The sequence below is a fragment of the Electrona antarctica genome, assembly GCF_951216825.1.
Source record: "Electrona antarctica genome assembly, chromosome: 9".
Classification (NCBI taxonomy): domain Eukaryota; kingdom Metazoa; phylum Chordata; class Actinopteri; order Myctophiformes; family Myctophidae; genus Electrona; species Electrona antarctica.
Window position 1 is genome coordinate 23,262,530 of NC_136790.1, and position 13,193 is coordinate 23,275,722.

Consider the following 13,193-nt stretch of genomic DNA (forward strand, 5'->3'; position numbering starts at 1 on the left):
ATCCCCAAACTCTCCCAAGTTGGTACGTCATAGTCAGAATTGAACATCAAGTCATGCATTAGTAATAAGATAAACAGAGAGAACGGCAGACGGTTCAAGAGACAGGTGACGTGGAGGACACACAAGCATGAGTCAGCGTCTTAATTCAAAGTGACGCAAAGGAAAGGTTGGCTGTGCTGTCTTATATAAATCAATACAGATTTGCGGATTAAAGATCAGGCTGAATGCCACACATATACAGGCCTGGACTTTGCCACTTTAGATCTATAGATATAATGTAGGTGTATAATCTGCGATGACGTTGAACCGTGGATCCGACCAATATGGGACACTTACATACGGGTACAGCGGGTACTCTGACATGGCTGTGTCCCTTTTATGCCCATATATGGAGATTTCTGTATCTGTCTCTCTGTGTTCCTTTATTCCTATATATGGAGTTCTGTGTCAGGCATGCCCAAATATGAAGTGTTGTGATGTCAGAACAGACCAGCTCCATATATGGGCCACAGGGGCCCTGTCCAGAGCCTTTTGTGACGGTTCTGGACAACCGTGGGTCCCACCGACTCGACACCCGGCACTGCACTCCCTGTGGGGGGGTGGCACGCGTGTCTTGAATGTGAAGACAGTGGGGCGAACGGTTCTCGAGTTACGTGAATTACAGCCGTACACACGTACAGACAGACGTACACACGTACAGACACACGTACAGACGGACAGAGACGTGTTGCATTTATAGATAGATTACGCCAATGTTTGACTCGTTTTTATGGTATAGTTTGTTGATTACTTTTGATGCAGTAATAGTCTCTTTTTTTAGGTATTAAAAGTCTTTAAATTGTCACTTCACTGTCATCTGATCTGGGGACCCCCCAAAAGCATGTAGGGGTCCCGACCGACAGGTTGAGATACTTGAGAACCACTGCTTTATAGGACTGAAAAGGGAACTTTGTCGTGTGCACACGGCAGACAAAGTGGAATCAGAGGGGCGTGTGGGGTGTCTCTGTGGAGAGCCTTGTTGCACAGAGATGACTGGTGGGAAAAGAAAAACGCCCAGCCGTCAGATAATTGCCCCAGAGTGGAGTATGGAGAGAGCGCCATCCATTGATCACACAGGCATCTCTGACACCGTGTAGTGAGCATGGAAATTAAACATGGAATAAGGACATGCAATTTCAGGGGATCCTGATATCCTGGTTCTCTCTTAAAAATGGCCAGAGACTGACCAGAGGAAGTTCACAGACAAAGGCAGCCGTCTTTGTCTCATTACAGAGAGACACTCATCTTCAGTACGGGCCATCTGTGTGTGTTATCCAATCATGTGAACCCTGTGCAAGGTTCACATTCCCTCCCTCCCTGCTAAGACTCATTATTTGCGGGATGTAATTTACAGCTGGAGTGCAGGCAGAAGAAATGAGGGAGCTGCAGGTGTGACACACACACACACACACACACACACACACACACACACACACACACACACACACACACACACACACACACACACACACACACACACACACACACACACACACACACACACACACACACACACACACACACACCACATTTTCTATGTCTCCGAAACACTGTTGAAAGGAGTTGAATATGTATTAATACTGCACTTTGTTTTAGAAGCCTAGTAGTTCTAAGTTATGTGCTTATGTTGTTTATGTTTAGAGTTAGATGTTGGATTGTTTGTGGCCTGTAAGAGTGCATGAATGACACACTTTTGTCTGCAATTATTTCCCCTTGCTTTAGTTTGCATGAAAAACATATTGAAGGTGTTCATTTAAAAGTTTTAAATGTTGAAGAGTAGCGTGTGTCTGTATCTACTGTAGTTGGCGAATTCTGTTCCGTGATTGATGCTCTTATGAGCATTCAGAAGATGGGAAGGCATTGCAGACTCCCCATTGGCTTAAAGGACTACCAATGAGGTGGAAGTCACGAAAGAATCACTACTAGCATAGCGGTTAACTGAACATGAATTGAACTGTGCAGTGCAATCCTGAAATAGATTGCATCATGATAGGCAATCAGGACTGATAGCCTGTTGGAGGGAGGAAGGCTTAATTTATACTACATTGCACGAGCAGCACGGTCATTTACCATCAGAAACTGTGTGATCAACGTCATAGCGATGTGTGACGCATTATTAGTTTGAAATCTGTACAATTTGATATTCTACATGATACTATAGAGCCAATCTCCCGACCTCTAAGGTTGTGCGATCAAATCAGCAGCCTGGAGCATTTGCCAAATCTCCATTCCAGTCTTGTTTTTAATCAATAACCTTTTTTCTGCTTTCCTACTTTGACTCAGTAAATGCTCAGTTCATTGCTCATGGAATGTGGACAGGGTGTTTATTGTACTGTTTCTGAATGCAAAGCACAATCTACAGCCCTGGCAGAGGAAAGTGGAGAGCAGGGCAGCGGGCATCTCACAAACGCATTCCAAGTGGGCAAAGTGACTCATTCACAGAGTGCAGCTGTTAAAATCAATGATACACACACACACACACACACACACACACACACACGCGTGCACGCACGCAGCTACGGGCGCACACATACAATGCATACACACACACATCTGCCCAGTGCCCACACAAGAACACACACACACACACATGTATGTATACACACGTGCATATGAGCACAGTCACACCCACACACGTGCACAGTCACACACACACACACACACACACACACACACACACGCAACCTCTGTTGATGTCGTCACGAATGGTTCATCTTTGTGCTCTGTGATTTACCATCAATTTAAAGGTCAGGTAATAAAGCATGAGCTACACAGTGTGTGTGTGTGTGTGTGTGTGTGTGTGTGTGTGTGTGTGTGTGTGTGTGTGTGTGTGTGTGTGTGTGTGTGTGTGTGTGTGTGTGTGTGTGTGCGTGCGTGCGTGCGTGTGTGTGTGTGTGTGTGTGTGTCACATATTGTTGCTGACCTCATATCTCCATATTTATTAGTTTTTTTCTTTTCATATAAAAACACTTTGACTGCGTAATTAATTCATCTTAATCCCCCCTTGACTGCGGGTGTTTTTCACTAACCTTCTTAAGAATCACCCACTATTGTACGTCGTTCCATTCCACCCACGGGTGCCCTAATGCTCTACTTCATCATACTACAGTGTCACACAAAAGTAGCAAAAAGAGCTGATATGCAAGCTCACAGTGTGTCGCATTACTCGCATCACTATCCATTGAGCTTATAGATCTGTGATGTTGGGCTGTATAAATATTTAACCAGTGAAACGTATTAAAGAGCTTGTGACTAGTTAACTACATGGGATGCATTTCCCCCATTTCCTGAAAAGTTACCATCATGTGGTTTCCACCTGACAGCAACGACAAGTATGTGCACCGCACACTCCACAGAATGCATACATGCATTTAACATCATCTCCTTCATACTCCCTTAGTCCTTACACATTCATGCAGCCTAATGACCTCCCACACATCTTTTTTTTTTCTTTTTTTTTTTACAGAACCCGGTTACCATGGCAACATCAAGCACTGTATTCCGGCTCCGCCCATTCCTACCTCCCCCATTGGCTCCAGAGCTTTGCACTGACGCTATCAATGGCTATAATGTGAGCAGTTCTACAGTAGGTTCCAGGCGAGCAGAGAAAACCCTCATCAACAGCGTCTAGCAGCCTCTCATTTGCTCTCGCTGTACTGTCAGGGTTATGTTCTACAGTATGTGTGCCTGAAAGGATCGATTGAAACAGAATAAATCCTATGAACTCTTCACCACATCGCTTCTCTACCAGCCCATCTGTCGGGCAACAGGAAGAGTGGGCACTAAGGAAGAGTGGGCACATCGATGTAAAATGGAGAGTGTCATTTTAGCTCCCCTGTTAATAATTGCACAGAAATATCAGCATTTTATTTCACGTACTGTAAATGAGCACTTCACCCATTCTCAACCATATTTTCGTAAAATTGGTCCTCACCAATGCTCATGATGACATAATTTCCGTCTACTCTCTCCAAGTCTCATTGGTGGGATATGGACAGTTCAAAAATGACATAATCAATGGGTATTCCTAGCCAATAGCCTTTCTCTTCCTGGAAAATGTGCCCGCTGAAATAGAAGCCATTGTTCTTACTTTAATAAAACAATAAAAATGTCAGAAGAGTGGTAATGGTTTGCACTCAAACCCACGGGTGGGTGGAGCTATGTGCTAAGCACAGCTAGGTAGCCAATGCTAAGGCATTCCACTACGGAAGTAATGGCATTTCTCCCATAAACAATGCACCGTATAATGTTTATGAATGATTCATGAACAATGCACACAGCGGTGAAGACGTCTGTATATAGAAGAAAACACACGCACGCACGCACGCACGCACGCACGCACGCACGCACGCACGCACGCACGCACACACACACACACACACACACACACACACACACACACACACACACACACACACACACACACACACACACACACACACACACACACACACACACACACACACACAGTTTGCCTTACCTTGTTGATTTGATGAATCAGGTCTGAGTTAAAAGCCTGTGTTCCAGGAAATCATGTCCTCTTCTGATCCCACCTACAGCACACAGATACCATACATTAAATTAATGACTGCTGCTTTTGCTGATATTTTTTTTGCTGATATATTGTGTTGAATTATAAATAGTGAATGATTAATCTGTCATGATGTGGTTCTGGAGGTGTAGGACTCAGATAATGAACCAGGCACAGGCAGAGCAGTGAAGATGCAAGTGGTTTTAATTCACAAAAACGCACACTGTGAAATAACTTTGAACAACTAGGACATAACTAGGACTTGGAATAACTATGAATAAACTAGGAAAACACATGGAACAATACTACAAAATAAGATACACAAAACTAAGGCAACAACAGAGTAACAGAAAACCAAAACCAAAGAGAAACAGTCGGGAATACATGAGCAAATACATACAAAACATACTGAAATCAGTGAAATGACAGAAATACATATTAAAGTCCAATATCAAAATAAGGACAGTCAACGTTCACGGTCCGAGGAGCGGACCGTGACATAATCAGACTAATTACATTTTTTGCAATGATTTGCTGATATATTTTAATTATCAACAGAATATGTGCTCTGCAATTACCGTATTTAATTAATCAAAAGATATTAACAAAGTAATTACTAAGAAGATAATTGATTTTGATTGATTGATTGAGTTGCAGCCTTAATTATAAATACAATAAATGATTCTAAAACAGAAGTAAACTGGCTGTATAGCTGATATAATACTCCAAAATGTCAGTAGTCAAAACCAACAACAATGAACCCTCATCCTCATTGAGTCATCAGCCTGGGGAAGCACATGTGGCAAAAAAGCCAACCCTGGGCCTTTGAGGATATTCAGTCTGCCTATCTCCCATGCTCCCCTGTGAGGATCCTATCACGCAGTATCACGGGCTCCAATTACTTTACAGCTCAGGCCAAAACCCTGATGTCTCTGAAGCTCCATCCGGACCACAAGGCACTCTGAGGCCCAGCAGAGGAAACTTGAAGAGGACACTTTCCTTTCAGCTTTGTGAAACGATTGTCTATCCAGTACATAGTCTATTATATGATATTTACAAATCCACTTATTGTCAATCTTTTTCTTGGAGACCTTACTGAATAGCAACAAGGAACTCTGAATTAGTTAATATCTGTTAAGCCCTATTATACTGTGTTACTGGATGTTAAGGATATGTAAAAGTGACCAAAATGAAAATCGATTACTATGAATGAATGAATGAACTATATTTCTATTATTCGAATAATCGACGACACAAACAAAAGGTTTTTTGTTAAAAGGTTAAAATGCACAATTTTATAATAATCATTGCTAGTCAGTCAGTCAGTCAGTCACACCCCCATATATGGTCATGCCTCGTGACATCACATGATGTGACGTGTTCGTAAACATGTCATCAATATTAAGCCCATATATGGAGATCCCTGAGGTCATCAATATTGGCCAGCAACTCTACATCTGACCTCAAACCCTTAGATCTCCATATATGGAGCTGATCTGTTCTGACATTCCATATGTTGATCCATCCCCATCCATCCTTCCTCTTTGATGTCTCCCTTTTGACTGATACCTGTCGATTTAAACTCTAGACGAGCCTGCCCCAAAGTTGTTAGTGCAGCCACGCCCGGCAGCCGGAGTTCTCAACAGGCCCGAAAATTAAGGCCCGGCCCTACCTGGGCCCTCATCAAACCCTGTACACTCAAGACACTGCCACCCTTAGATCTCCATATATGACCTGTTCTGACATTTCATATGTTGATCTCACCTCATCAAACCCTGTACACTCAAGACACGCTCCATATATGGCCATATATGGCCAGTGTTTCTTCACTAGTCTGATCCAGACGAACATAGTTTGCCGGCCACTGGTACAGAGCTGACAATGAGGTTATATCTTCCCTTCTTCTCTGGAAACCTGCCTCAAAGCAGACCAGAGGTAGAAAACTGTCGTTCCCTGATGTCATCGCTAGGGACACATGCATCAGTAAGCAGCAACTGAGGATGGCAATGAATGATGATGCAAATGATGATGATGATGGCCAGTACAGAATTCATTCCATATGTTGATCTGACCCCCATGCCAAAGCGCCAGCGCTCGCCCAGCAGTCTGCTGTCACCCAGGTGGATATGTTGATCTGACCCCCCATTCCAAAGCGCCAGCGCTGAGAGTGCTTGCCCAGCAGTCTGCTGTCACCCAGGCGGATGCGTGCTTCTCGCCCTCAGGCGTCTTACTGGTAATTATTATTATTATTATTGATGCTGCTACAATGTTGTGAGGTACCAGAACAAAATATGTCTTATTCTTATGTTCCTGACTGTGCACAAGACATAACAATAGAGATAGCACCTTGAACCTTGAGCTAAGCAACCAGCTAGATTAATATATTAATAATATTTTAGTAAAAACGAATTGCACCAATATATGTATGTGCACCAGATGTGACATCATGAGAAGCTTGTAAATACAAATGAAAATTGGTCAAATAAAAGTGTCTGTCCCTTTAGTCCTACTCCCTAAGGGGACAGACACATGCTTAGGGAATACCACAGTCAAATCCGCCTTTTATTTGGCAAGGGGGGGAAAACCATTTATGACTTAGCCTAATTGATTAGATTAAGGATCCTCATCTGTCATCCCTCCTATCAAGGGGAGAGGGGTTCAACTGGCTACTTTAAATCAAACAGGTTGCCCTAATTTGTCATTTAAATTAATCAAATCAGGCACTCAAACAGATAGGGGCACTTTAATGAACATGTGTGCAGGTGCAGATGCAGATTCATAACCACCAAAGTCTCTCTCTCTCTCTCTCTCTCTCTCTGCACTCCCAATGAACCTTGGCCATTCTATTTTCACATCAATACAATTCAATACACAAGTAAAATAGTATATCTTCAAAACAGATAGGTAACCAATTCATGCTAAAATCAACCCGACGATGAGCACATGGATAAATGAACAATTAGAAACCATTTCACTCATTTCATCTCTGAATGTTTTTTCCTATATCAAAATGATTCTCTGCCTAACATAGTTGTGTTTGTTTGTGTTACAGTATATATCCTGTCAGAATTATAATATTTAGCTGAGTTATCTGCATTATAAAGCAGAATAGTTTACTACTGAGCTCATGCTCTTCTAAAAACAACACATTGAATCCAAATGACAATCCCCAAGCCCTTTAAAAAAGGTGGTTCCCATTTCCCATTTGTTAAAATAAGCCATTTCTTTTATTCATTAGAATGTATTAGTTCTGGTAAAATATTTTCTTTTTGTATTGGTGAGTAGCGAAAGTATTCTTTTTTATTTTTGTATAGAAGTCAACAGGCAGTGCAGACTATCATTTGTGTGCAGGAAGTTGGAAGTACCATAGCGTTAAGGAGACATCCTCCTAACACAATGGACCAGAGCTACCTTTAACCTGTGTTATCCACAAGACAATACAGATATGGGCATGCAGGACCAGAGCTACCTTTAACCTGTGTTATCCACAAGACAATACAGACATGGGCATGCATTGTTGAATTGCATTAGGCATAATAAAAGATGCTTTGAGAAACATCAACACAAAAATATTATAACACTTTTAAATCATATCATCTGACTGCTGTGTCTTGTAATAACTCAGTAGGATACATGTCTAGTTTAGGCCAGTGCGTGGTTCTCAAAGCGGGGTCCAGAAACCCTCAGGGTTCCTTAATTGAGGGGGTTCTAAATTGAACTTTTAGCAGGATAGGAGAGAACTCTGAGAGGGAGGTCCTTGAAATGTAAAAGTTTGAGAACCACTGCTTTGGACATTTCAGATCGACAGACAGTGACCAGGCTCATCGTGACGTCAGAGGGATCAGTACCCTGGACAGCTCTCATGAAAGTCACTCAGACTACAGATGGAGGTCAGCGACCTCAGGCAATTGTGACACTGCGTAACCACCACCAGCTGGTCCTCAAACAATAAATCACTCAGAAACAGGCTCCCCTGGAAGCGGAGACCCCCCCTAGAGACCTGATCTTTGATGAGGGCATGGGGCATTTGCAGTACTCTGCTGGCTGCTGCAGCAGCAAGTGTATGCTTTCAAGTGGTGCACAGCAAGTCAGCATCAGCAACTGCTAAAAAGTATGCAGCGAGAGAGTCAACAGTACTTTATAGGCTGGCATGCCATTGATGGGAAGTCTGTCTGGCAGCGGTTCAGATGCATAGCCCACTTGGCATAAACACCTAAATTACTATATTAGTGTACGTGCAAACGGATAAACTGTAAAGTTATAGGCCTCCTAACTAGGCGAATTTTGTATGAAATTGATTCACGTCGTCCTATATATTTTTTCGTCCTAGACGAGAGAACAACACAGGTTGACGATCATGTTAATTCCTGTCGTAGAATAATAGATGTGGCTCACTGGCAGCTTGAAGTGATCATTCCAAAAAGGAGAAGAAGACATATGCATAGCCTAGTCCATCATCAGTTAACTATAATGAATGAATGCATGATGTAAAGAATGACATACCTGCACAAAATGAGTGTTTGACGTCTGCAGATATCAATAGGTTATCATGTTCTTCATAAGCTGGGGACTCAGGCAGGGATCCGTTCCGTTGTATCGTTGCTGTTCTTCCGTGTGTGGTGCTGCTGCTGCTGCTGAAAGGGGCGGCGAGGCGCCTGGAGGCTGCTGGAGGATCCCCGGCCCCCATTCATATTCATAGTTCGTCGCACGACGGTGTCGCGCGTCAAAACAAAGCAGCGATCTACAAGCCCACGGCGTGTGGCAGATGCCGCGCGTTGTGAGCTTGTATGTTTGCTATTTTCGACGCGCGACACCGTCGTGCGACGGAGCATAAATTAGTTTGGATGGGGGATGGTCCAACAATACGAGCAAGCCAAGGCAAGCACACACAGTGTAACTGCCAGTCTGCCTCTGATAGCTAAAACAACTAGAACATTTTTTTTAAATCTAACAAAATAAAAATACTAACACGAATACAACTTTAAAATGTATTTTATTTTTATTTATTTAATTTGACGTATTCTACGCTCCCTTCACCCCCGGGCCAGGAGAGGGCGATATAATACCGCGGACACAGGAAGCGACAATAAACCCAGCTGGTGATCTACGCTCAGTCCTTTTCCGGCTCCGTTCTCATACCAAGTGGAAAGGTAAGGAAATGCCGGCCTTCTCCATCTAAGTTAATCTTAAACATCTTATGGGTTATAAAATATTTATGGTCGATTGGTGATGGGAATCTATATCGTCAACAAATTCCCGAGCATATTTATCGTCAAAACTGTAATATATTGTTAGAATTCAACGAGTAAACTCGGCTCGGATATGATCATCAAACGACTGCCATTTTTCTAGTCTGCTGTTGCCTTCTGTCAAACACCGCCTATGATTGTTAATTCTAATAGTTAACTGTATTATGTGGCCTCAGCTTGTCTATTAAAACGCAATTGACGTGTAAATGTAACCTGACAACTCTTGGTATTATGCGGAATACGACTGAAATGGCTAGCTACTGAAGCTAACACGAAAACACAATGGAAGCTATCTTCTCACATCCCGTTAATAACGAGTTGAAACAATTTTTCGTTTATCTCAAATAGCCATGGATCTATTGCCAGTTGGATCTATTGCCAGGAACACAAGAGTAAAATTGTGTTTATCGGTTCCTAGATAATGTAGACTGGTTACAAAATGGCATTAAAGTAGCAAGATGAACATTTTAGTTTAGATGTTTGTGTACAATATAGATAGTGGGCCCGGATGTGTTGAAATATAGTGTGTATGTCTACTAGGGTTGTTTAAGGTTATATGTACACTGCTGTGCAAGCAACAAGTTCAGGCACACATTCCTGGGGGCCATATGTCGAGTTGAGATTAGATATACATTCCCGGGGCTGTATGTCAAGTCATTTGGGGTAACGTCCTCGCATTGCCTTTGACAGATGCTGATGCCCAAGAAGAATCGCATTGCTATCTATGAGCTCCTCTTCAAGGAGGGGGTCATGGTGGCTAAGAAGGATGTCCACCTGGCCAAGCATCCAGAACTTTCTGACAAGAATGTGCCCAACCTTCATGTAATGAAAGCAATGCTGGTAAGAAATTGGGTCGATTCATTGCTATATGGGTCATGCTGTTATGCTCATATTACTGATGTCACTTGCCACGTGATGTTTTGTACAGCAAGTAATGTTTGTTTTGATATGCTGGCCAAAGGCTTGTATACATAATTTGTACTGCTAACTACATTTGAATTGCTCTTGCAGATAAGTCAGATTTAGAACCTAAGCTGTATCTTTTATTTTATTTTAAGCTTGTACTTGTGCAAGCTTGTCTTATCATGTGTATGTAAATGCATGTTGGGCATGCTTGTGTCTTTGCAGTCCTTGAAGTCGTGTGGGTACGTAAAGGAGCAGTTTGCGTGGCGCCATTTCTATTGGTACCTCACCAATGATGGCATCCAGTACCTGAGGGACTTCCTCCACCTCCCCCCTGAGATTGTGCCCGCCACCCTGCGTCGCCAGATTCGCCCTGAGACCGCAAGGCCCAGGCCCAAGGGTAGGTTCTCTAAATGTTATGCTGGCTGTTGGAAGGAAAGATTTTGATTGAGATCAATTATATGAATGCTATTTGACCAGCTACTAATGTCTATGCTGGCAATACTTTCGACAGTAGAGGAATGGTAATGTTTCACTTATACCATGTTTTTTTTATACATTGTTTCTATACTTTTGTCTACTGTGAAGCACTTTGGTCAACTTTGGTTGTGTAAATGTGCTATATAAATAAAGGTTGATTGATATTCTAAGTTGCAGACTTTTGTTCAAAGAGACATTTTATGATGGCATTTTGGGGCTACTTTGCTCATTGGGTGTCACACACCACTAAAGGGTGTCACACACCACTAAAAGCTAACTTGGAAGGGTGTCTATCGCTGTGAAATCATAACACATTGTTGTCCAGCTGATCTTCTGTCCGCCTTTTGAATAAGAAATTGAAAACTGATACTACAGTAAAAACTAATATACTTTTCATTTGACTTTCTCAAGTTACAGGTTATCCAGGTGAGTTATACATTTTACTTTACTTTTATCTTTTTCTCTAGGTATGGAGGGAGAGAGGCCTGCCCGCCTTAACCGTGGAGGAGAGGCTGACAGAGACTCATACAGGCGCTCTGCTGCACCTGGTAAGTAAAGCATTAAAACCAGTACCAGTCATTACTTTACACTGGGTTGTTTATATAGTACAATTACTACTGTTTTGGCTAAATGAGTTTTGGTAAATGATATAAATGGCCTTGTATGTCACATGAAGAACCAGCACAAACTACATTCACACAGTGGACATTTTGCTCGTGCATCATATTTGCGGGTTGGGAAGAAACGCCACCCTGCAGGGGTGCCCAAGTGTGGCATAAGGGCAAAATGGCCACCGTATGAATATAGTGAATTGGCTGGCTTGTAGACTGCATGATGGTGTTTGTGAATGTTGAGTAGCTTTATTTTGTAAAGGGAATCTGTCACTTATAATAATGAATTTGCCTTCCAGCTGGTGCTGACAAGAAAGCAGAGGCAGGAGCTGGTGCAGCCACTGAGTTTCAGTTCGTAAGTGTACTATGCATTATTACAATAGAGAACTTATCAATTCATTCTCAGATGCTTAAATGTTTTTACTTGAGTTCTGACTCCCATTGATGGTGTGATATCTTGAAGATGGAAAGGAGGGATTTCCATTCCCTGGGGAGTGGAAATTGCTTGTCTTTTTGTTCTATTAAAACAAACTACCTCTAGGTGTAAATTGACTGAATATAGGCTTGTTAAAGTCTGTCTTGCATGTAATTGTAGCCCTTTGTTTAATTTGACACATTTCTTTCTTTTCAGAGGGGTGGCTTTGGGCGTGGCAGAGGAGGACAGCAGCCTCAGTAAATTCCAATTTGTTCATAATTTGTACAATAAATGTCAGAATACAACATGCCTGACCTTGTATCGGTTATTTACGTACCACTAGCCATGACATTGGGAGATCATTATACTGTACATGAAGGCATATCTCTACCAGTGAGCATAGGGGCTGCCAGTTGCTAAACCACCATGACTGAGCATCTGTTGATGGATGTTAAACGTCTATGGTAACTTAAGCTGTATAAACTCCTCAAAGTTGGGTAACTTAAATTTGACCCATGTTAAGGTCAACAGAAGCATATTGGCAAATTACTAGTCACTACCCACATGTTAGCTGTGTTTATTCCATCTTAATAGTAATTGTATTTGACATCTTGGACTGCAGTTTGCATATGGTCAGAAATGATCCACTGCATGAAGCAGTCAATGTCGTCCAATACAGCCTTCACACCTGGAGAGTAAACTAATGACCCCAACCTTTGGGATATATTGATTTATACTATTAGGAGCTTTGGGCACCACTTGGAGCAGTTAGTGGTTATAAGCACAGACTGGTTGAACCCAGGGATCATCTGATTCCCAGATGGCCTCTATTCAGCCATGGCTGCGTTCATTTAGGCATTTAGGAGATGCTCTTAACCCAGTGTGATTTACATTAAGCAAGGTACAGCTCAGCATTCAATTCAGTCATAAACTATTTGTAAAACTCAGGACATGCTTTTGCAACT

The 13,193-nt window shown here is 42.3% G+C and overlaps 1 protein-coding gene across 1 annotated transcript; it reads left to right on the forward strand.

Moving 5' to 3' along the window:
• Window positions 1–9,561: 9,561 nt before the first annotated feature.
• Window positions 9,562–12,535, forward strand: rps10 (ribosomal protein S10). The gene is made up of 6 exons (XM_079509223.1): window positions 9,562–9,720; window positions 10,510–10,659; window positions 10,948–11,122; window positions 11,670–11,750; window positions 12,113–12,168; window positions 12,445–12,535. Exons 2-6 carry the CDS (start codon window positions 10,510–10,512, stop codon window positions 12,487–12,489), a joined length of 507 nt encoding a protein of 168 aa, XP_079365349.1. The 5' UTR covers window positions 9,562–9,720; the 3' UTR covers window positions 12,490–12,535.
• Window positions 12,536–13,193: the final 658 nt, after the last annotated feature.